Here is a 22,846-nt window from a genome sequence, read left to right on the forward strand (position 1 = left end):
TAGTTCAGGTGCCAGAGAGGCCAATGGATGAAGGCTCCTCTTCCTAGTAAATTCTGGTCTGCAGCCGTCTCAGGGTCTAGGCAGTGTCAACAAAAAGGACAGGTGGCCTTTGTGTGGGTGATGGGCCTCCAGTTGTACCTTAAGGAGAGAGTGGCCAGGAGGTTCCTGAGGTCAGTGATATCCACCTTGGTACAATTCTGGCCCCAGGATGAAGACCTATCCCCCATCAGGAGAGCCTGCTCCTGAGGGCCCACGGGAACCCCATAGCTTGGTTTCTCATCAGGCTTATCCTTCTGCCCCATGGAAAATTGAGATCAAAGTTATTAGGAGGAGCCATCCCTTGAGGAATCTGAGGCTTATCACCACACTGGCAAAGCTGAGGCCAGACATCACTCAAGATGCACAGAGGAACACCTTCCAACCCATAAGCAGGGCCATCTGCAGCCCAAACTGGAACCCTAAGTGTACAGCTTGAACCTGATGTTGGGGCAGAAAGAGTCCTGGTGATTCGGGCCTGAAAACTGGTTGAGGTGAGACTGTGACCCGCCGCTGATCAGAATCACAGCCGTTGGTCCAGGAATGACCCAGTCCTGGGTTCCCACTGTTGTGACGGAGAGCTTTTCCCCTCAAGGTTGCCGAAGCCACTATGCCCAGATTTCAGCTATGTGAGCCAAATTTCCTTTCTGTGCTTAAGATCTGGAGGCAATTCCTGCTGACAGCATCTCGACAAGCATCCCTGAACCCCCAAGCTGGAAATGAACGGGCACCCCACGAAGCACAAGTTCTGGAAGGCAGTTGGAAGTAGTGTGTGCCAACTGAGACCCACATCCAAGGCCTGTGAGTGGTGGACCTTGGAGGGTCCACGGCCCCTGGGATTAAGGAAGCGTACGGACTTTTGAGAAAGGGGCCAGAAGCCCTAAATGGTCAAGAAGCTACAGTAGAAAATCCTAGAAAGGCCTCCAGGTGGAATAGAATAAAAAAACATCTATCACTGCAATGGTCGTAGCAATATTTCATTTCTGAGGATTCAGAGGTGCTTCTCAGGATGCAAGAGGCTCTGCCATGGGTCCCGCCATCTCAAGGCACAGCCAGAAGGCAGCTGAGCAACTAGCTTTCCTGTGGTTTCTCACAAGGAGAGGCCCTCCCCTCCCTGCAAGCTCAGATCTTATCCATCCCTCAAGGTCCAGCCAGGCCCAGCTAGTTCAAAGATCGGCTCCCAGCCAGTGCACTTTGAGCTTCGGGGACCAGAGCCTTGGAATCTCACTCTTTGTTTTCTGCCCAATCGCATTCTTAATTGGGCGTTGTCATTTACTTGTCACAATTGCTTTGTCTCCTTTCTCCAGCTTGACTCCAAACTCATTAAAGGCCAGGACAGCTCAGGGTGGGTCTTAGGCGTTATTTCTTCCTTCTGGGTGCAGGCACAGGGTGGGCGTGGCTGCACTCTGGTCTCACGGTCCAGCCCCCTGAGATGGGACTTGTACGGGGTCCCAGGAGACCTCGCCAGGGCCCCCGCCCCATGTCTTGGGCACACAGAAGCTCCTCAGAACTTCTCTCAAGACGAACCATGGGTCCCCATGTTTAGGAAAGGCAAGCCCTGCTGCCAAATGGGCCATAGTGTCAAAGTCTCCCTGTAGCTATCCTCCTCTGGGTGTCTGGCCCCAGCCTTGCATCTGCTCTCAGAGCCTTCACCAGGCCCACGCCCAAGGCGCGCCATCTTCTTCTCAGCGCTCCCTTCCCTTGCCCCATTCCATCCTGCCCCCTTGGCTCTTGGTGGCAGAAAGAGAGGGGCTGACTTTCCACCAGGTGGACACCTCACCTCTCTGGCCTTCAGTTCAATTTAGGAGAATGGGCCCATCTCTTTTCCAGCCTTGAGAGATTCTCACCAGCCCCTTCCCCTACCTCTCTACCCCCGAAACAGAGTCGTGCAGGGGCGTGGGTGGGGGGGATCTAGCCAGCAGAGGAAGTAGCCCGTACACCAAACACACTCTACTTTGTGATTTTTCCAGGTTCTATGCTACCTTGTTGATAACGTGAATATTGACAGTATTTGAGAAAGCTGTAATGCAAAGTTGGGGAAAACAGTGTGAAGTTCAGTGGTCAGACCTTGAGGACCACAGAGAAGGCAGGAAAGGGGGTTCCTTTTATATGCTCCCTTGCCCCCACCCTGCCCTGCCCCTCAGGTCCCGGACCCACCCCTGGCTCACTCACTACTCCCAGGGGAATCTGCGGTGTCGGGGAGCCCATGAGCCTCACACGAGACCCAAGGCTCAGTCTCTGAGTGAAACACCAGGGCCAAGTGTCAAACTCCTTCCAGAACCATGGCCCTTTTGGAGGTAGGGGATTTAGTGTAGGCTCAGCAGATGAATGGGTTTACACTCAGCCTGTGCTTTTAATACTTCTGCAAACAGACGCCTGGCTGACCTTCCTAAGAGCAACTGTGGGCCAGGGCGGGCCGGGCCACGGCGCCCCGCTGGGTCTCATCTACAGATGAGCCCTGTAGGAATCCCAGCCTGGCTGGGGAGAGGCAAGAAGAAAATGAGCACGTGACCGTCCTGAGAGAGCTGAGCTTCTGCACACACAGATGGGATGACACCTCGGGGTGGGAGAAGGCCTTTGCTTTTGTGGGTGTCCCAACATGAGGATGCCCTCTTACCATCTCAGCTGGGGGCCTCGGGCCACCTCCCTTGCTTGAGAAGTCGGTTCTGCGTCTCCCCTTACCATTGCCCATCCCAGCAGTTCCATCAACGTGCTGTTTAACCACGGGGGAGGGCGGAGACTCCCCAGGACCCCAATTCAACAGGCACAGTCCCTTGTGCCTGGAGCTGGAGTCCACTGGGCTGAGGATGGGTCAAGCCGTGAAGAGACTGCACGCGTGAACTTAGCACGACCACGCAAGCTGGCCACGCCGCCTGGAAGGTCCCTGCGCTGCAGGAAACTTTCTGGTCCCCCAGCCAGAGCTGCTTCTTTCTGAGGCCTGTCACTGCAGCTCTTCAAACCCATTTGACTGGGTTGGAGCGCATCACACTGTCACCAACTCAGTTTTCATTAAGCGGCTGCTTCTCTGTTAGCCTAGCCAAGCAGAAGAACTCAAACACATGCACAAATTAAATCGACATCCAAACTCCACCAATATACAAAGCAATTTAAATGATATTCATTAGAGCGATGACAAGCCCTGATGAGGCTTTCAGGAGCCGGGTCCTTCAGCTTTTGCCGACTCGGTTTCATGGTCACTGAGGCGGAACTCCGGCGACTATACCTCCATTTTTTTTTTTTTTTTAAGCTAAGAAAATGACTCCTTCCTGACACACCTACCTCATTCTCTCTCCTTCCCTCCTCGCTCTGTCTTGGCCCAAGTTTCCCCAGCCCTAGTTTCCGGACACAGGTATGGCCGTGAACCGGAGAGTCACGTAAAGGAAAAAGCAGCCACCCTGACTCCTTTTTTCCATAAATGCTCCAATTAAAACAGATTTCAGTTTCTCGTAATTTCATTTCACTTGGCCTGGGAGATCTCTAACTCACAATTATGACAGTCGTAAATGTGTCCTGGAATCCTGCTGTGGGAAAAAAAAAATAATGGAAGTGAAATGTTGAAATGCAACAATTTTTCAAACTTAACCCTCCAAATTTAAAAAGTCATTTCCCAAGTCCTATTTACATATTGTAATTTTTAAAGAGAGAGCAGGATGTGGCCCTACCCCCACCCCTTGCTGCTGCCTGGGGCTACAGTGGAGGAGACAGAGGCCTGGTGTGGTCCGCAGGCCTGGGTGGGCATGGGACACTCAGGCCTCACGTGTGGGAGCTAAGAGCCATGCCAGTCTCAGAGCCACATCTGAGTCTCCCAGTCCCAGGGAAGGCTTCAAGTCCACCTGGGCAAAGAGAGCAGCAACGGACTGCCTGATTCACCGCCAGCTAAGGGCAAAGCAAGGTCACGGCCACATCCATCAGCACTCTGAGCTTTGGAGTTTGCAGCCCAGATAATATTCACAGCAGGGGGAATGATCACCAACTTCATACACTGATGCCTGCACTTCTGTTTATAATTTTATGCTCAAGGTTAATTATGTGCGTCCTTGCCTTTGATCAGAGATATGAGCACGTGAGAATGTTGCCTGAGCCCATATTGGGAAAATAAGGATTCTAAGAAATACCCATGGACTGAAAACACACTTTCATCATTAAGGCATGAGCTCTTAATTAGGAAAAAGCTCTTAAAAAATGGCATGTCCAACTGAACGTCCTGTGATGATGAGAATGTTCCATGGCTGTGCTGTCCAAAAGAGTAACCACTGGCCACATGTGGCTACTGAGCGTTTGAAGTACGGCTGGTATGACTGAGGAATGAAACTTTTCATTTTATTTCATTTAAATGTGAATAATCACATGTGGCTGATGGCTACTATATTTGACCGCTCGGGTTAGACAGTAAATAACAGTGTATTCTAATTCCTGAGTAGCTAATTGTGGATGTTAATCTCTGGAAAGAGGTCACCTTGCTGATCGTCATTATCATCAGGAATGATTTATTAAGAATATATTAGTACATGACATTATACAAAGGTGGTAGAAAAGCTGTTCCTCTGATCTTTTATCATTAGAATTTAATTTTGAAAACACCTGGCTCTTTGGACCGGGGGTAGTGCACTGACCCCTGAATGCTGAGCCTCAAGAAGCCACTAACTTTAAGTCACTCCCGATGTCCAAAGCTATGGCCGAAGCCACCATCAGGCTGTCCGGGACTGTCAGGCCACTGAACAACAATTTGGCAAATCCATTGTTTTGGCTGAGCAGGGAACACGGTCCCAAATCGGCAGTGCTTCGGGATGCCTTTGGAACCATCAAAAGCCCACCCAATACCAGGTTTGCTTGCCTTTACAATCTTCCTAGGGGTAGCCTGCTGTCAAATCCTTGGAGATCAAAACACGGTGCCTGTGCGTCCAACAGCATCTCCGTCTGGCTTGGGGAAACTCGACGGCTGTGTGGAGAACGCGCACCTCCCTGGAAGCGAAACCCTGTTTGCTCCCTGCTTTCTGCACGAACACCAGGAGTCCAGGCCTCGGCAGTGACGAGGCTGCCACATTGCACACACGGGAAGGTGGGGTTTGTCAGCACGAGCTTTTCCTCTCAGAAGCTTTATGCTAAGAGACAGAACTGAGGCTTCCCCCAAAGGAGTGAGATGGTTTCTGAAGCTAACTATAGCATATTTTGCAAAGGCCAGCATACCCTGGAATCGTGTGGGAACACAAGCACGAGTACCTTGTCTGCATCTCTGAGGTCAGCCGCGGGCTGAAAGGCATCGACTGGTACCGGGTCCCCGGGGAAGTGCATTTTTAGGTTTCCTTTTGCCAAAGATTACACGTTCTTACTAATAAATCCCTAGGGAGAAAAAAGGTTAGTGTTTCTCTTACCAAAAGAATAACTATCTGGCGGAGCAAAAATGGTAATTTTTCCATTAGCTAAAAGGATGCTAGCTATTATTTTAAAGTATTTATTATTAAAGAGTGGTGTTGGGGTTTGTGTGCTTTCATTCTTATGATTGCTTCCCATAATACCAAGTGGATTATTTTTGTGCTAAATAGTCAACAGAATAAAATGCGATTGCAATTTTCTGATTTCAAAAGAGCTGCACAGACGAATTTGAAAAAATAAAATCATTTGATTTTTTTTTTTCCTTTTTTTCTATTAGATGACTTAGAAATCTCGGGAGACAATAGTTTCAACACAGGATTTGTTCAATGGAGCCTCGTTTCCCATCAGCTCATGTCCTTCAACTACCTTCAGGCTTCTAACTTCAGTGTTCTGCTCTCAAGATGGAGTATAGCTCTTCCCAGAGCTTGGCAGGTACTAGGGCCTTTTTTCTCTTTTAGTAGTCAGTCACCAGGTCTGTGAAACAATAGGTGGGCCAGGGGTTGGGGGCAGTGAAGTCCACCGAGCTGGAGTGGTCTGATTTTGAGAGAAGGAATCCTTCCAGATCTGCAGAGACCGCAGCCCTGAGCTCTGCTGGGGAGGCCTTCCTGGGCTAACCACTGCCACCTAAGCTCTCCTTAGCACCCGGCAGAGAAGCAGCTCTTTGGTGGTTATCAATATTTTTTTTCCTTTTTGCAGAATGAAAATAGAACGAAGATGCCAGGGAGATCTGGGTCTTCATCATAACCCACCCTCTTTAACTATGTAAGATTTTGGTTAATTATAGAATTCTTGCTGCCTCAAACTTAAAGATACATCACTGATATTTTTTGCTAAATGTTGACGGCAGCGAATAGCTAAGATGTGGCATATTGATTTCTTGTTGTGAAGTGAGCTGTTCAAGCTCCATTTAAGATTTTCATCTTGCATGTAGCCCTGAGCACATCATAGCACCATAAATTAGTTAAATTGCACATTTATCACAAATGTTATTTTAAGATACTGCGTAAATGTGATGGCTGGAAGATATACGGTAGGACTGCAACAAGCCTGGGCTTGGGTGGGGTGAGGTCGGGGTCACCTACACACCTGTGATTAAAACCTCCCTCACTTGGCACCATCCCTCCTCCTCCCTGGACTCGTTTAAAGACCTGACTTGGATGACCCATTCCTTCCTGCACTCACATTCTCTGTTAACATCAACCGTAGGCGAACTAGTGCACAGCTGCATCGGCCTTGGAATACAACTTTAGATCTTCCCAACTGATCTCAGGAAAATCGGGGACATTCTGGGCCGTGAATGGAGGGCTCTTTTGGACAGTGGCCCACTCTCAAGCCAGGAGAGGGTCTGATGACCTTGAGAGTAAATGGCCCTGCATTTCCAAGTGGGAGTGAGGCCCTAGCCAGCCCCGCCTCCTGCCACGATGCATGGTTGGGAGATTGCCATCATGCCAGGTTAGGTTTGCAGTCATGACTCAGGTCCTCCACTGCTGAGTTACTATGTTTCCTCTAAAGGTAAAATTAATTTCTGGGCCCCATTAACATGAGCAGTCCTTTCTTGGCTATGAGCCCCTGGGGACCAAATGAGTCATAGAATCTGCTACCTGCCTTGGCGGTAAATCCTCACTTCTATACCCAAACTGAAGTCCTAAAGCTAACCCTGGGGGTGGGGTGAGGAGAAGACGGGCAGGGCATCAGTTTCTTCTCCCAAACTGTAAAGGGGGGGCCGGGGTTTCCAGCATCACTTGCACAAATCCCATCTCCCTTCAAGCCACATGGGCCCTGGTGGTGATGGAAGTGTTGTCAGTTTAATCTGTTAGATGCAGGACTTTGGATTCTAATAAACCAATGCTATATTTAACCTGTGAAAAATTCAAGAGTGGAAATCTGGGCTCCAGGATGTGGAGATGGGGAAGGCACGGGAGGGAGGGTGTCTCTGTCCCCTGAGCCGTTTCCAAGGGGAGCCGGCCCCCCAGGGAAACGTATGGTGTCCCAGGCCTCCTTCCAGGTAAGGGCAGACAGGGAGAAGAACTGCTCTTGGAGGGACTTCTGCGGCCACCCTGGAAGAGATGGGGAAGGGGACAAGGCCCGTGACCCGGAAGGGAAAGACCCGTCTGCACCGCCCGAGGGCATAGCCCAACAGTGTGCCTGCATTACAAGGCGAGAGCAGAGCCAGCACACACCTCCCTACTTGCCAAAAACCCGTTTTAAACTCTAGTGAGGTTCTCTCTAAAAACCCGGAGAGAGATGGATTGCCGAGAGAAAGTAGAGCAGACAGAAATTTTGGCCTCATCTTGACACAAAGGGGTGGGAATGAACAGAAAAAAATGTAGGCGTGTTGCCGAACATCTCTGAAAGGGCTTAATTTAAATTTTTAATAAAAGCGTACATTTTTTTAACGTGGAGGTGTTTTATATATTACATGGATGTAATACGTCTCTCATTTGTATAATTCTAGGTTAGGAGCTACGATTCCACATAACTGCAAGAGTAGTCTGAATATAGTAATAAAGGTATTTTACAATTTTACATGATATGTTCCCAGCGTTTTGTTGGCATAATTTGCCAGGGTTAATAAAAGCTTGTGATTATCACATAAATGCTCTCCCCACCCCTCCCGTGGATGGGTTCAGGCTCCCCGCCCCCCTACACCTCGTTATCTGGGCTTGCTTTAGCACAAGAGAGACAGTGTGGACCCCAGGGTCCACCTGCCCAGCTGGGCTCTGTTTTCGGCTCCTTGAAAATCCCGAATCAACAGGAAGGAGCCGCCCTGCACTGAGTCTTCCAGAAACCTTTCTTCCCATCTCCCTCGAGCAGGGCTCTGGGCCCTGGCTTCGACTTCTCTAATGCAGATGGGAGACCAACCTCCGGCCCCGACGCGGGTCACCAGGTGTGACCGAAGCTCCACTACCGATGTTTGATAGCATCGCCTTCCCAGCGAGAATCTAACCTCACGGGAACATCTTCCTTTCTTTTCCATTTTTATTCTTGGGGAAAATTCTGTCCACGCCGCCTCTAAGTGAATGTTTGCTGCTCTCCGAACCCAAGGTTCACTAAAACTCCCCTGATTTACGGGCGGTTTCCGACTGCCAGCACCTGGCAGACACAGCAACCAACTCAGTCATAAACAGATCGCATACAATTTAATTTTAATGTGCTCGTTAGTCGTAGCACATTTCAGACATAATTGTGAACGCAACACAAAATTATAGCAAAAAGACAATTTTAATGCTGCCGTAGAAAAGAGGGTTATATGAAGAGTCACATAATGGTGGTTCATTGTCAACAACAAAACAGGGCACAGAGTGTCTGTGCTGTTTACATGCCAATATTTTATACATAGGTTCTCATATGGTGTCAGCTGTCAGTTACTTCTGCAAATTAACTGCCAAAAATGGAGAAGAACAGAATCACTTGGAGAGCCGGTAACCACGGGTTACCTTTCATAAGCCTAAAGATAAAGCTGCAGTGTGGGATCTTGGGAGAATAATTAGGAAGAACAAAACAGAAAGTTACCAATTGAAATAAAAAAGGCATCCTACAATATGGAATAGCAACCAAGAGGGCTTATAAATAAGTAAAAGAGGTTGTATCACAGAATGCCTCGTGACTTTTAAGCAAAGTATTACAGTACAAACATTTTAAAGGCTTTATCAATGTTTAGGAAATACAGTACAAGTTCTCTCTCTCTCTTTTTTTGTTCTTTTTTTTTTTCTTTTGAAATAGACTTACCCCTTTGAGCACTGAGTTTATTTTGAGCGTTTTTTTTTTTTTTGATTTCTAATAAATACCTTTAAAAATCATGTGCAAAATAGTTATGATGCCTGCCATGGATGGATTTCCTGGCCTCGTTTATTCAGACTGCTCAAAACAAATGATAATATGATGCTAATAAATATGTATAATTTAAACGTGAACCTCTATCAATATAGATGTACTGTATAGCAAAACAAACAATCATACTTTGCTTTCAGATAATGTTTCTGTATACTTTATAAATGTTATCTGTGGTATCTTCTGTATACTTTACAATGTTTGCATGTAAAAAAACAAAACCCATAGACCTTAAAAAAAAAAAAAGAAAAAGAAATATACACTATACATAGGCATGGCTTATGCCCAGAGCATAGCAGGTACATAAAACACTGTTGCTATAAATGCAGGAAAAAAGGTCATTTACCCACAATCACATTTTTCATAAGAGAGTCTGAAATCTATACAATATATACATCTATGTTTCAATGTGAAAATAATATTCTTTTAAATTTCAAGGCGTGTTATACCCCTGCAGACCTGCATAAATGGAGGTTCATATTATTAATTATAACTAAGCTGGTAAGGAATTTAAAAAACAGAGCTTCATACATTATTATTATTTTCTTTTATTTTTTAACCAAATTAATGCAAAAGTGCTTCAAAGTACTCAGAGGGCTAAAGATGAAAGGGTGAAAAATGCCAGCACACTCGGCCGCGTGGAAAAATGGGGCCGGTTTCGTCATAAATGCTTAATTAAACTGTCTGTTAATGCATGCAGCTTGAAGCATCGGGGGATGCTCACAACTAAATCCCATTTACACAAAGTTCCAAACACTTACCACTGCGTTTTAACCTTCATATTTTACCAGTGACAACAGCTGAGTATGCACCTCTATTAAACACTGTACAGTTATACAAAACAGTCCAGCCCAGAGTGATTCTCTGCAGTTAAAATAAGAACATGTGCCTAGAACAAGACAGAGGGGCCTTAAGGTGCCTGCAACAGTTTCCCTCAAAGCAAATCACAGTCGTTTTCATCAAAAGCAAACGCTACTGCTTCTCTAACTCGGAAACATACAGAAGGTGGTCCTCTGGGGATTTCCCGTGTGTTTTGCTGAGGTGAAGTTTAACCGCATGCTTGCTCGCAAAGGTCCGATTGCAAAGTTTGCACTGGTAGGAGGTCCCCAGGTCCTCCTCGGGGGAGGACGTCACCAATTTTTCCGACGGTGACTTGGTTTGTGCTATCTGATTGTTAATCTGTTCGGTGGACAGTTTGGACAAATCCCGTAGCCGGAAGCCCAGGTGTGACTCGAGATGGCTGATGTACGTGGAGGGAGTCCTGATTTGTGACGCGCAGTCATTACAAAAGAACACGGGGTGGCCAGTGTCCAAGTTTTTGAGGAACTTTGTTCCACCTGTCCTTCGCAGCTGGTACTTCACGTTGGCCAGCCAGTGGCTGATGGTGGTCATGGAGAGCCCGGTGAACCTTGAGATGTGCATGCGCTCCTGGGGGCTCAGGTCCGACATGATGTACTTGCCCTCTGAGGTCTGCCGGAGGCTGGCGGCAAACTGGGCCTGGAGGATCAGCAGGTGCTGGGGGTTCCAGTTTGATTGGCGGCCCTTCCTCTTTTGCGCAGGCGTCACCTCCTCGGCCTCCTCCAGGGTGGCCCCGTCAATGTCAGACTTCTCGGAGATGCTGGAAGGGGTGGATGACTTTGACGTGTGGCTCTCTGTCAAGTGCTTCAGCATATCGGATATATCTGACAAGGCGTTCTCGCGGAGCGGCGAGTTGGACATGAACGGTACGACGGCGGACGTCTTTGCCGTTGTCACCGTGGATGAGGAGGTTGCTGGGGATGTGGACGTGGGTGACAAAAGCACTGAACCCAAAGGGCAGCCTTTGTCACTCTTCCCTTTTGTCAAGTCTATGGGTTGGTCGTTGCTGACGTGGTAGAAATAGCGGTCGAGGTGGTCCACTTTCTTGGACTGCAGGGGTGGGGGGGTGGCCACCGCTGCCTTCTCGGCCAGGCTGTTGCTCATCTTGAAGAGCATGCTCATGGGGTCGAGGGCAGGCAGGGAGGGCTTGGCAGCCTTGCCCAGGTGGATGTTCATGACCGACTGGAGGGCGCTCAGAGGGTTAACGAAGGGCTGCTCTGGCGGGTGGTCGGTGATGATGGCCGTGCTGCTGCTCAGGCCGCTGCTCAGGGGCTTCACCAGGTCCTTGCCGTTCTCCACCGGCTCTGCTGGGGGGCTCCCTTCCTTGCAGCCGTCCCGCTGGGGGCTGGGGCTGTCCTCCTGGCTTTTGAAGCCCCCATCGCTGGACGCCTCCATCCTGATGGGCTCGCTGATGTCGCTGCTGCACGGGGACGGGGTGGCCCGCTTGGGCGGAGAAAGCTTGCCCTCGGGCTCCTTCATTTTCTCCTCAACTTTGGCAACTTTCTCGGTGACCTTTTTCACCAGCTCCTCCATGGCGTGAAAGTTTGTCTTGGGCATGGGGGAGGTCTGGCTGCTGGGCGGAGAGATCAGGGTCTGGTTCTTCGTGGGGGACACGATGTCACTGTTGCCAAACATGGGCTTCAGGGCTGCGCTCTTCCCCGCGGAGCCCAGAGACAGCTTCATCATGTTGGGGAGCTGGTAGGCGGCGTGGATGCTGGGGTAGCCCCCCCAGCTGGGGGTGCCGTTCTGGGCCTTATTGATGGCAGACGTCACTGTGTTTTCTAGGGACTTGAGGATATCGAGCCCCCCCTTGGGACTCTCTTCTAAGTCGTTCTCAGTCAAATAGTGGTACTTGGAAGAGATGTCGTACTTCTCCTCCTCACAGGCCTTCTCCTTTTCCTTAGGCTTCTCGTCGGCGACCGCTTTCTCCTTGTCGGCCTCCTTCTTGACCTCCACGTTCAGTTTTGGGGAGACGCTGGCGGGCGTGTTGGAGGGGGACGTGAAGGTGGTGGCGGCCAGGGGCACGGATTGCACCTTCTCATCCAGCAGGGTGGTGATGCTGGGCGTGACAGGCGTCTCCATGATGGGCTTCCCCTTCTTCATGGCCGAGTTCGTGACCTTGATGAAGTGGCCAGTCACCATCATGTGGGCCGTGAGCTCCTGCAGCGTGTCATGTGAGCTGCCACACTCCATGCACTTGAGGATCTGGGACTTGCGGGCCTCGAAGTGCCAGGCGTAGCTGGCCCCGTTCTGGTGGCCGTAGCGGTTATTTGGCGTGATGTATGGGTTGGAGTTCTTCTGAAGCACGTCGTTCGTGTCCGCCATGGCAGCTTTGGGGGTGCCGCCGGTGGAGTCCGGGGAGCTGGGGAGCTCCAGCTCCAGCGAGGCCTTCTTGCGAGTGGCAGGGATGATTTTGGCTGCGACGGGAGTGACAGGTTCCTTCAGAGGCACTTTTTGGTAGTGTTTCGTTTTGATCATGTGGACACTCAAGTCCTGGAGGGACTCGAACGAGTGGCCGCAGTACATGCACTTCAACACCTTCTGGGCGTCCTCCTTCCCTTCCATTTCCAGCAGCGAGCGTTTGCGGGGCTTGGACCAGCGCTTGGGGTTGTTGTTGTCAGTCTCGTGGTTGTCGTCGCGGTAGTGCCCCGTCTCGTTCATGTGCACCGTCAACTCCACCAGGGTGTCGTAGGCGGCGCTGCAGTCCTTGCAGCGGAACTTGCTGGCCCCCGTGAAGATGGAGCCGTAGAGCTTGCTGCTCTGCCGGTACAGCTGCACGGTGCTGAACAGGCTGGGCTCGGGCAGCATGCGGCTCTGTGACACCTGCTGCAGGGTCTTGGCCATGGCGCTCTGGTGCCAGTCGAAGCTCCCGCTGCCGCAGCTGCTGCTGCTACTGCTGCTGCTGCTGCAGCTCCCGTTGTTCTTCTCCGAGGAAGGCTGGTGCAGGTTGAGGGTGAGGCTGGACCAGTACGAGTTGGAGAGGAAGTTGTTGTACACGGCCTTCATCTGCTCCAGGCTGTCCGACACGGTCGAGTCTTCCGGTGGGACCGCCACCTCCTTGGTCTCCTCTTCGTTCTTGATGGAGCCACTTTCAAAGTCGGCCATCCGGTCACTAGTCTCACTGATGTGGGACTCACTGTCCATCTCGTGGCTGGAAAACTCAGCCGCTGGGGAGTTCTGGTAGCTGGGGCAGGTCTTGCTGAGCTCCTTTTCTGGGCACATGTACTTAGCCGAGGGCTCCCCATCTGCCAGGCTCTCCTCTGGGTCTATATCTTCGTCTACCAGGGCGGCAGCCTTTAACTCATCTGAAACATAGGCTGCCGTGATAACAGGTGGGACAAGTAGGACAGAAAGAAGGGACACAGGGAGAAGGAGAGAAAGAAAGAGAGAAAAGCATTAGTAAGTGTTGATCTTACCTAGAACATTTTCTCGGCTCTCGGGAAAACGCAGCAAAGCAGACAGGCACATTTATTTGTAAAATTAAATAGTTAAAATGTGGTGTTTCTTTGGAGCAAAAAAAAAAAAAAAAACTGCTCTTCAAACATAATTTGCCACCTTATTCTTCTCAAGGGGCAACAGCTTGAAATTAAAACTAAATTTGAAATTAATGAAGCACATTCTGGAGGTGGCATTCATTTCTAAAGTAATAAATTACTTGTATCAACCTCAGAGACAGCAGTTCCTGTCTGTCAATTAATATGTCTTATGCTTCTCCTACCCCTAATGCATTTCTTAACAGACAGATTCACAATTTAAATTAAGCAAGCATTTTTTACTCATTACATTTTTGAGGCTCAATCTTTAATAAATATAAAGCACAAAAACATCAATACAATTTTTACAAAGTAAAAAGAAAGTACATCAATTGCAGTAAATTAAAAACAAGGTTTTGTGGCTTTCTTTTTTCTTTCTTCCTTCTGAAAAAGTAGGTCTTATCGAAGCTTAAAGTAAGTTTCCTTATAGAAGCTCGGACAGGTGTTGGTTTGTTCTAGATGGGAAGGAAGACTCTGACCCGCCACCACCCAGCCCTGGCCGTGTCCCCCATGTGTACACTCAGCCGTTCTCAGCAACCGGCACACACACTATCCATGCAGAATTATGTCAGAACAAGTTCAGGCAAATTGGTATGCGGTGCTCATTCCTGCTGTATAAATATATACAAGACCTTCCAGTGGACCTTACAAATGTCAAAGTGTTTGCTCTTTAGACTACTTTGTCAATATTTACTCAGCATAAGCTTCATGGGCATCCAACAGGGATCCTGTCTTTCTGGAAGCAATGTAACTGGGGATGTAAATCCAGCCTGTACTTCCGAGCAGGTGGAGGTGCTCTGAGCAGGGCTGAGCAGCCGTGGGTTCTGGAAGACGCACTCCAGAGATGCAAAGCCAGGAGAACACTTGCATTCATGGAACTGAGTGATATATTTTTTTTTTTCATTCTTTTGTGTTCAATGACTTTGGTTTTTCCTTACTGGAGCTTGCCTGACACTGTAAACCAAGTTGGGTTGATCTCGTGAAAATTAGGCATGGCCAGCCCTGTGGTGAGTGACAATGTTAAGCCAGAAAAGGAGTGAAAAGTAATTTCTTGTCAGCTCCTCAATACCTGTTTGCTTCTAAAGGCCAGTGGCTGAGTGTGTGAGGCAGCAGGAATGGCACAGTGCTAACTGCATGGCTGATTAAAAGCTCCTAGGAAAGAAAAGGAAACTTTGTTTGTGGAATTCACTCCCATAACTTTAAAGATCGGGGCCCCAAATCAATTTCACACCAGAAAAAAAAACGAAAACAAAAACAAAACAGTGAAATGACTCAAAGAAGATTTCCAGGAAGCCACACAGATATTTCCCCTGGCTCTTCCTTCCAGGTCATGTGTGATTTTCTTCTTTCCTAAGACCCCTTTGAGCACCAAGATTTCTAAGCTGAAACTACCGACATCCCAACACCGAGGTGATTTGAATTTGGGTGGGAAGAGTGTCCCAGGTACACACATTCGGATCAGCTGTAGAGGCAGGGATGCTTCTGCTTATATGCAAACAGTGAAACAAGAGTCTTGGGCTGGAGCTGTGGAATGTTCTTCCCAAATGACCAGAAGAAAGTGCCCTGCTCCGGTCAGCTGTGGTGAACCTTCAGTTCAAGGCCATGCACTTGGAGCTGACATGGCAAACAAGCTCTTTTCCTAGGGCCAGGGCCACAGTGGGATAGCGGACTATGGTGCTGGTCACAAGGGGGAAAATGAATGCTCTTGTTGGGAAAGGAAGAGGAAAATAAAAAGGAAAGAAGGTATCTCCCCCTCTGCACACCATCCTTGGCTTCAGCACACTCAAACCCCACAACAGGGCTGGCAGGTCTGCAGGGAGGGGAGCTGGGGGCAAAGTGACCAAGAATCGCAGTTTGCCTGGAACTCTCCTGGTTTCAGCACCGAAAGTTCCACATCCCGGGGATCCTCTCAGTCCTGGGCAAACCCGGTCAGCCGACCACCCTGGCCAGGGGACACCCAGCAGAACCAAGTCAGAGCATCCAGGCAGATCTGCATTACTCTCGCAGAGGAGCTAGAGCAGGGCGATGTGGGTCTGACTGTCCGCAGAAATGCACTGGGTGCGAGTAGGTATAACGTTTGCATCCAAGGGGCCTCATTTGGAACACTGAGTCTTTAAGGAAGGGGAAAACCACAATGGCCTGTGTCCCTGCCCAGCCCCGTGTGAATAGGGTAGATCCCAGAGGCCCCTTCTCTCCCGGAGATGGCCCTGGGAGCCACGGTCCGCAGCGTGAACCACACCCATCACGGCTCCCATGGAATTCAGTCTAGGAGAGGCAGGAATCCAGAAATGGCCCCATCTGGCCACGGCAGGAGAGACACACCAGGCAGGCAAAAGAAGCCAGAGCTAACGGTGGACATGAACGAGCCCAATGTGGCATGAAGGCCACCAGCTAAGGGAATATTGGTGGCTCTGCTGGTCCACCTCCCACCCAGGGGCAGCGTGGCCCCCGTGGAAGCCGCGGCACGGTGTGGGGAGCACAGCAGGCTGTCTGGAGCGCCCCCCATAGCACACACACGCACCATCACCGGCCTGGCCGGCTCCCACCCTGAGCTGGCCCCCAGCGAGCCCCAATATGCCTTGTAAATCGCACAGCAGTATCAGAATGTCATCAGTCTGATGACTGAGGAGGAAATTAATATTGAAAGAAAAGTAAGGCCAACCCCCCTGATGGGAACCAAATCCTACTCTGAGGAAAATTAAAAAGCTTCGGGGCCAAGAGGCCCTGGATCCTGGGAGACGTGGCATCACCCCACACACCACCCTTGTCATGGTTTCTGAGGCTCCTTACAAGCACCCTTGCACACTGCCCTGACAGGGACCTCACCACCTCCTAAAACAGCCATTTGCTTTTCAGACCCAACAGTGAGAAGTACTTGGAGGGCAAAGCACGAATCCTTCTGCTATGTTTTGCAATAACTGCACTCCTCCAAGAATATCACATCCACTCTTGATGACTGAACTTCAAAGAGTGGTGAGAAAGCTGAAACGGGCCCAGAGAGATGGCAGAGGGGATGAAGGGATGGAAAGGTTCATTCATTCCACTAATTCTGATCGCGTCCCACGCCTGCCAGGATATCCTTTTCTTTCTCTCGGCCTCCATTTCCCCATGTGTAAGTGACAGGGCAGTGTGGCCTCATCTGTAAGGCCCTCCTCCTCTGCTTCTCTGTTTCGTGGCTTTTCTGAGGAAAGGGTAAAGAAGTGAGGCAAAGCCCACTTGCTCTGGCTCATCCCCTCCACGCGCTGCTCCTGACAGGCACGCAGCCGTTAAGTCACTCCTTTGTCCCTTCTGCTCTGCACTAACCAGCAAAGTCCCCAGCCGGAGAGAAGGAAGAACGTCCTCACTGGGACAGGTGATGCCCCAGATCAGGCCAGGAGGCGAGGGGGACTGGGTGTCTCCATCACAGACTGGGTGGGCAGTGAGAGGTCAACAGGGGGCTGGGGGGGCACTGGGTGAGAAGCCAGCCCCACCGAGGTGGCCATCAGGGGTCCCTCCTGTCAGGGAGCCGATGGCAGGCCCTGTCCCCGGCTTGGACCTGACAGGTAATCGCGCACAGGTAATCAGGCCTTGGGAGGCTTCACTACTGTGGACGGTTATTTTGATCCCTGCTGCTATTTAACTTTCTGCGTAACTTTCTCCTTCTTTTCCTGTCTGGATTCTCCAAGGCCAAGGGCCCACTGTACTCTTAAAATCCTGCACATAGTAGGTGAGCAACAGACACTTGCTCCCTGCTTTGGAAAGAGAATGATTGGAGGTCACGTCCAGCAGCAAGATGCTTGTTTCCAGCCTCTGTTCCCTCCGACCCCAGCATCTCTCACCCCTCCTCAAGGAACCCCTGACTCCAGCCCCAGCCCCTTCCCTCTGTTCTCCAGACAGAAGCCACCGGATCCTTATCATTCAGCGGGTGGGTAACGCCCCACCCCCGCCCGTGGAACACCCTCAGTGACCTCCCATTGCCCCAGAGTCCTCCACCATCTCGGCCCTACTTCCTCTCCAGCCTCTCGGCTTCTAGAACGTGCCAGAGCTTCTAACTCTGCACTGCTGCCTCCTGTGCTGGAAACCCTGGGGCAGATTCAAAGAGGAGGGGGAGCCATCTACCCCTCCCTGGGCTTCAGTGGAATGTAATATCTGGGGAAGGGGGCTTCTCGACCCCAACTTTGTCCCCTTAGCACGCCACCCACTCCCTTCTTTTTACAAGGCACACCACTGAAATCTCTAGCTTACAGCAGATGTTCCAGGGTGTTCCAACAGACTGTCAGCTTCATGGGGTCAGGACCAGCCGCGCCCGCCCCCCCAAATCTGCTGCAACCCTACCGTCTGGCCCAGAGTAGCCACTCAACACACATCCACGGAATGAATGAGTGAATGAATGAATGAACACCATAGATGACTTCTTCAAACCTCCTAAACAGTTGCCAGAACATCTAGATGGATCCAGACACCAGCTGGTCCCCGAGAAAGCAGATGTGCTGGGGTCTGACCCGAAGTCCTTCCTGGATCCGTTTTCTGAGCATAAGTGGCATGAGGACCGGCCTCTGGGGGACAGGATGACAGAACCCTCCACTGAGGAAGAGGGGAGGAAGCCCCCCCAGATGGTGGTCTCCTTGCACTGGAGTCACCCCCTGGCTGGGCCCACATCCCAGTACACCTCTCCAAGAATGCATCAGCATCACTGTGTTCTCTTGAACAAAAACTATTAAAATAGAGACCTCTGCTGCCGGTTCCAGCACAGGAGGCCCTGAACTGTAAGGGGGAGGGACTCGCATTCAAACCAAATCTTCAGCTGCAAAGATGCAAAGAAACACACGAGAGTGGAGACTCAAGGAAGGATGGGCCGGGGCCCGTGCTTCACTTTTCCCCAAGTCGCTCAGTGGAAAAAGTTCCTCTCCAGGAGGTGAACCCTTACCAATTGCTGTGACTGCTTCCCTATTTCATCCCCACCTGCTCTCCCCTTCAATGAAATGTAAGCTCTTCAGGCAGCAAGACGTCAATCCAACACCCCAAAGCTGAGGGCCAAGGACACATTTTTGGACAACTGGATGAACTGAAGAACTTGGCATGCCCAGAACCAAACGGGACTCTTGGGCAGAGATGCATGTTCATGAGAAACAAAAAGCTCTCACACTTACAGAGGCTTTCTACAAAGTTCCACAGCCCAATGCCCTGGAATGTCAAGCGATGAAGAAACCACACTCCTACCTAATATGTGCATGTGTATGAACCATTTTCACATTCACTGCATTTGATCCTTTCAATGGTCCTGGCAGGTGGATAAAATGATTTCCCTTTTGCAGTCTAGGAAACTTCAGTTCCAACAAGTTAAATGGGACACTCCCAAGCCCTCTGTGGGGACCCCTCAGGAGTCAGGACTCCCCTCAGGAGCCAGTATAAAGGGGATTTGACTACACTCCTGAGGGAATCACACAGAAGGAGCATGGAGTGAGCTTCTGCCGCATCAGAGCCTTCCCTGATGCCCCATCCCTGTTGGATCCCGTGCCTGCCCCTCCAGGAGGGTCCTGAGTCCCCTCCCACAGCTCCCTGGGGCTCGTGCCTTCCAAGACGTGGCCACAGTGACAGCGGAGTGTCCAAGGAGTGAGGAGCCAGCCGGTGCAGCAATCAGGAGGTCTGGAGGCAGCAGCGACCTCATTAATATTTATTATCATCATTAACTAAACCCAACCGCTAGGTAAAAAGGAATGAATACTTTTGATATAAATAAAAAACAGTAAGCTGGGCCATAATGGAATTCAGTTCTGGGCAAGTGGGAACTACCTTCATACACTGCTGTGCAAACAAGGAGGTGAAGGAACTGAGGGGTGTCCCTGTGGGGGTGGGTCTCCAGCCGCGGGGCGGGGCTGGGATGGGGGTAGGGCGGCATTGGAGGGAGCTGGAGAGAAAGGAAAGAGGGCGTGGCTGCGCCCTGCTCCCAGAAGCAATTTCAAAGTAAACTGTCCTGCGGATTTTTGCATTTTCTGGGCTGAAATGAGGGTTCTGTAGTTATAACCCTGTTTTCAAATTCCCAAGACTGCCTGGGAAGATGAATTACTGGCTAAAGCGTCCTGGGCCCCCCCTCTCCCCTCTCTTCGGGACAGGTGGCCCATTCAAGGTACAAGAGCACCTCCTCTTGTACCTTGAATGGGCATCCTCCATCCTCAGTGACTGCGATGGAGGGGGAAGAAGAGGCAGGGAGAGGAGGGGGTGGGGCTGAAGAAGGACAGGGCTGGAGAAGGGTGAGGAGAGAGTGGGGGGCAGGGATCAGAGCGAGAACAACGGGAGAAAGATGCGGGAAAGAGGGAAGAATCCACCAGGACTAGGGTGGTGCTGGGAAGGGGCAGAGAGAGAAACAGAGACAGAAACAAAGAGGTGGAGAGAGACAGAGACAGAGATACAGAAAGAGGCAGAAAGACAGAGACAGAGATGGAGAGAGATAGAGACAGAGAGAGACCCCCAAGGGCAGTGAGGGAAGGAGAGAAAGAAAACCAGTGATGGAGATTTGAGAAGAGGTAGAAAGAAGAGATTATTCTAGCGGTGAGGACAGTAAGGAGAGGGCCTGAGCTGGGGGTCTTGGTGCAGGACTGGTGCGGGGAGAGGGGCCCTGGGGTGCTGCTGGGGGTCAGCTCCCCGGCTGGAGACCCAGGTCTTGTCTCAGACTCTCCTGACCACTCAGATTTTCAAGACATAAGGTGATTTTTTATTTTAAAGGTAGTTTAACCATCTGAGGACATGACCAAGAAGGCAGTTAAATGTTCAGCCAACCCTGGTGGGCAGAGCAAGGGGATGCAGCTTGGGGACAGAGGTTGCTTCTGCCCCAGAGATGATCTGGGCCATCCTGGGCGGAGGACACCTGGCCAGGGGAGCCCAGGAGGAGCAGGCCCCAGAGCCCAGGGCCTCAGCAACCCGCAGGAGCCCCTCTCAGACCGTCACACAAATGATCACATTTGAGACTTGACTTGGAACTGCCCAGAAGACAGGCGTGGGCAACATGCCTGAAACTGGACAGCTTGTGAAGAAGGCTGTTGGCTCTGGACACCGGCTCAGGGCTCATGCACGCCAGTCTCTGTAGACCCTATTCCTGACCTCCCTTCACAGCCAAGGCCACTCCACCTGGTTCGTGAATCAAATTCAAGTAGAGTTTTGTTTTGTTTTGTTTTGCGGTACGCGTGGCCTCTCCCGTTGCGGAGCACAGGCTCCGGATGCTCAGGCTCAGCGGTCATGGCTCACGGGCCCAGCCGCTCCGCGGCACGTGGGATCTTCCCGGACCGGGGCACGAACCCGTGTCCCCTGCATCGGCAGGCGGACTCTCAACCACTGTGCCACCAGGGAAGCCCTCAAGTCGAGTTTTAATAAACACCCTGCCTAAAGGCCTAGGGAGGCCCGAGTCCTCTCAACCGTTCTAGCTGTGCTTGGACACAGAAATACACCAAGATCATCACAGGTGTCTTGGTCACCTCTGAAGCCCTCCCCTCCACTCCACACCTGGGCCCATAACAGAGCAGACTCCCGGTAACAACAGGGGTGGGCTGGTGGGAAGCCCCAGTAGCCCCACCTGGAGAGGTGGCCATGAAGGTGCCACCCTGGACTCCAAGAGGACCTGCCATTTTTGTTGGTGTTCCCGTGTTGCGCGTTTTTCTGTTCAGCTGAGTGATGTCACAGACCATGAACCCGGGTCTCAGCCCCTGCTCTGCCCCATGGTGTCCATGTGGCCATGAGACTGACTTCAAGTCTCTGGGCTCCAGTTTTTTTCCCCACGAATGGGGGCGGTGTGTGGGGGGGCACAACTGATGCGACACCCACCTCCCAGGTGTTTGCAAAACAACAAGGAAGTCACAAGCAGTGAGCAGAAAGGACTTTCCCAAGTGAAAAGGGCTCTACGAGCACAGGTGCACCGACTCCATGGAAGTACACGGGCCCATCCTGCAGTCCCCACACCCAGGAGGCGGGTCCTGGGACAGCCTCTGGGCTGAGTCCTACGCTTGTCAAGACAGGCCTCTGAGGTGATGGACCCCAAACCTCCAGATTCTCCAGCTGCCTTTCAGGAAGAGGGGTGCCCATGGGGCATGTGTTCTTCTCCCCATCCCTCTGGCGGCCTGAAGGTGTGGGCTGTGGGAAAGGAAGCAAGCCAGAGAGGAAGGGGAGGGAGGAGGGAGGGAAATGAAGCGCAAGGGAAGGAGGGAGAGGAAGGGGGAGACATCCATCGGATTCACGGGGCTCGAAGTTAACATCCCTGACCCAGCACGTGCCTCCCCCCAGGCCTGGGCTGTCCTCAAGCCCCGCTCTACCCACGGCCCCACCCGCCACTGCCCCCCGGCTGTCTTGATTCCCAGTCTCCGCCCATCCCTGGGGGCGTGGTTAGAGTCAGGTGACCTTCTGCGATAGGAGCCACCAGAGGCCCACAGCCCTCTGGCTGCCAGTGTCCCTGCAGCCTCCGGCCCCCAGCCTGGCCACTTCCTCCGGGCTGAGTGCAGCCCCACTTCAGGTCAGCTTCTGCCTTGAGTCATCTCTTCACGGGAAAAAGAGCTCAAAGTTCCCAGAAAAAGGTCACCTAAATTACACCTTGTTCTAAACACACCTGGAAACTCTAGCCAGATTGATCCATTCTACACAAGAATTTCTGCTTTACGAAGGGCTCACGCAAAGTGCACTGTGCCCCTCTGGGTTTTCTTTACACAGGTCTCTCTTCTGTGCGCATGTGTTGCACACCTAATTGTGACAGGGACGGGAGGGCTCCTTTGTGAGTGTAGCCACATGGGCAGCATCTTCCCTGTCTGGTGCAGCCTGATTTGGGGCCCAGAGTTATCCCCCGGTGTTCTAAGAGCCCCTAAAATAAGCTGCCAGGGTCTCTGGAAGGTGTGAGAAGCAATGAGACAGGCAGGGCGCTCAGACCTGGGCCAGCGATGACCAACATGCTCCCAGATCCCTGATGCTTAGGGGTCCTGCAGAAGGTGGAGATCCAGATGGGGTACACCCTGCTGGCTGCTGACCGGGAGGGGGTTCCAAGGAGAAGCACTCTGATGGGAGACTTCCTTTTGGTGCCAAGAGAGCCAGGCGATGGCAGAAGGAAGTGAGTGATGGAGTGGAGGGGAGCTTAGCTAAACGCGCTGGGTAATATAAAGGCGATTAGATTGAGTTGTTGGGCCTCCGTTAGGATATTAAATAGGCAGCAGAGAAAGAAAGCTGATTCTAGAGGAGTGTTCATGGCTGGTACCCAGGAGGTC

The 22,846-nt window shown here is 51.2% G+C and overlaps 1 protein-coding gene across 1 annotated transcript in view; it reads right to left on the reverse strand.

Moving 5' to 3' along the window:
- Positions 1 to 8,612: 8,612 nt before the first annotated feature.
- The window catches only part of TSHZ3 (teashirt zinc finger homeobox 3), a 69,044-nt gene continuing 54,810 nt past the window's right edge, over positions 8,613 to 22,846 (reverse strand). Inside the window, exon 2 of the mRNA XM_029235256.1 lies at positions 8,613 to 13,415. Within this exon, the coding sequence (XP_029091089.1) occupies positions 10,213 to 13,415 (3,203 nt within the window). The 3' untranslated portion in view covers positions 8,613 to 10,212. The remainder of the gene's footprint in view (positions 13,416 to 22,846) is intronic.

This window comes from Monodon monoceros, unplaced genomic scaffold (genome assembly GCF_005190385.1).
Source record: "Monodon monoceros isolate NGI ecotype Baffin Bay Population unplaced genomic scaffold, NGI_Narwhal_1 Super_Scaffold_10, whole genome shotgun sequence".
Classification (NCBI taxonomy): Eukaryota; Metazoa; Chordata; class Mammalia; order Artiodactyla; family Monodontidae; genus Monodon; species Monodon monoceros.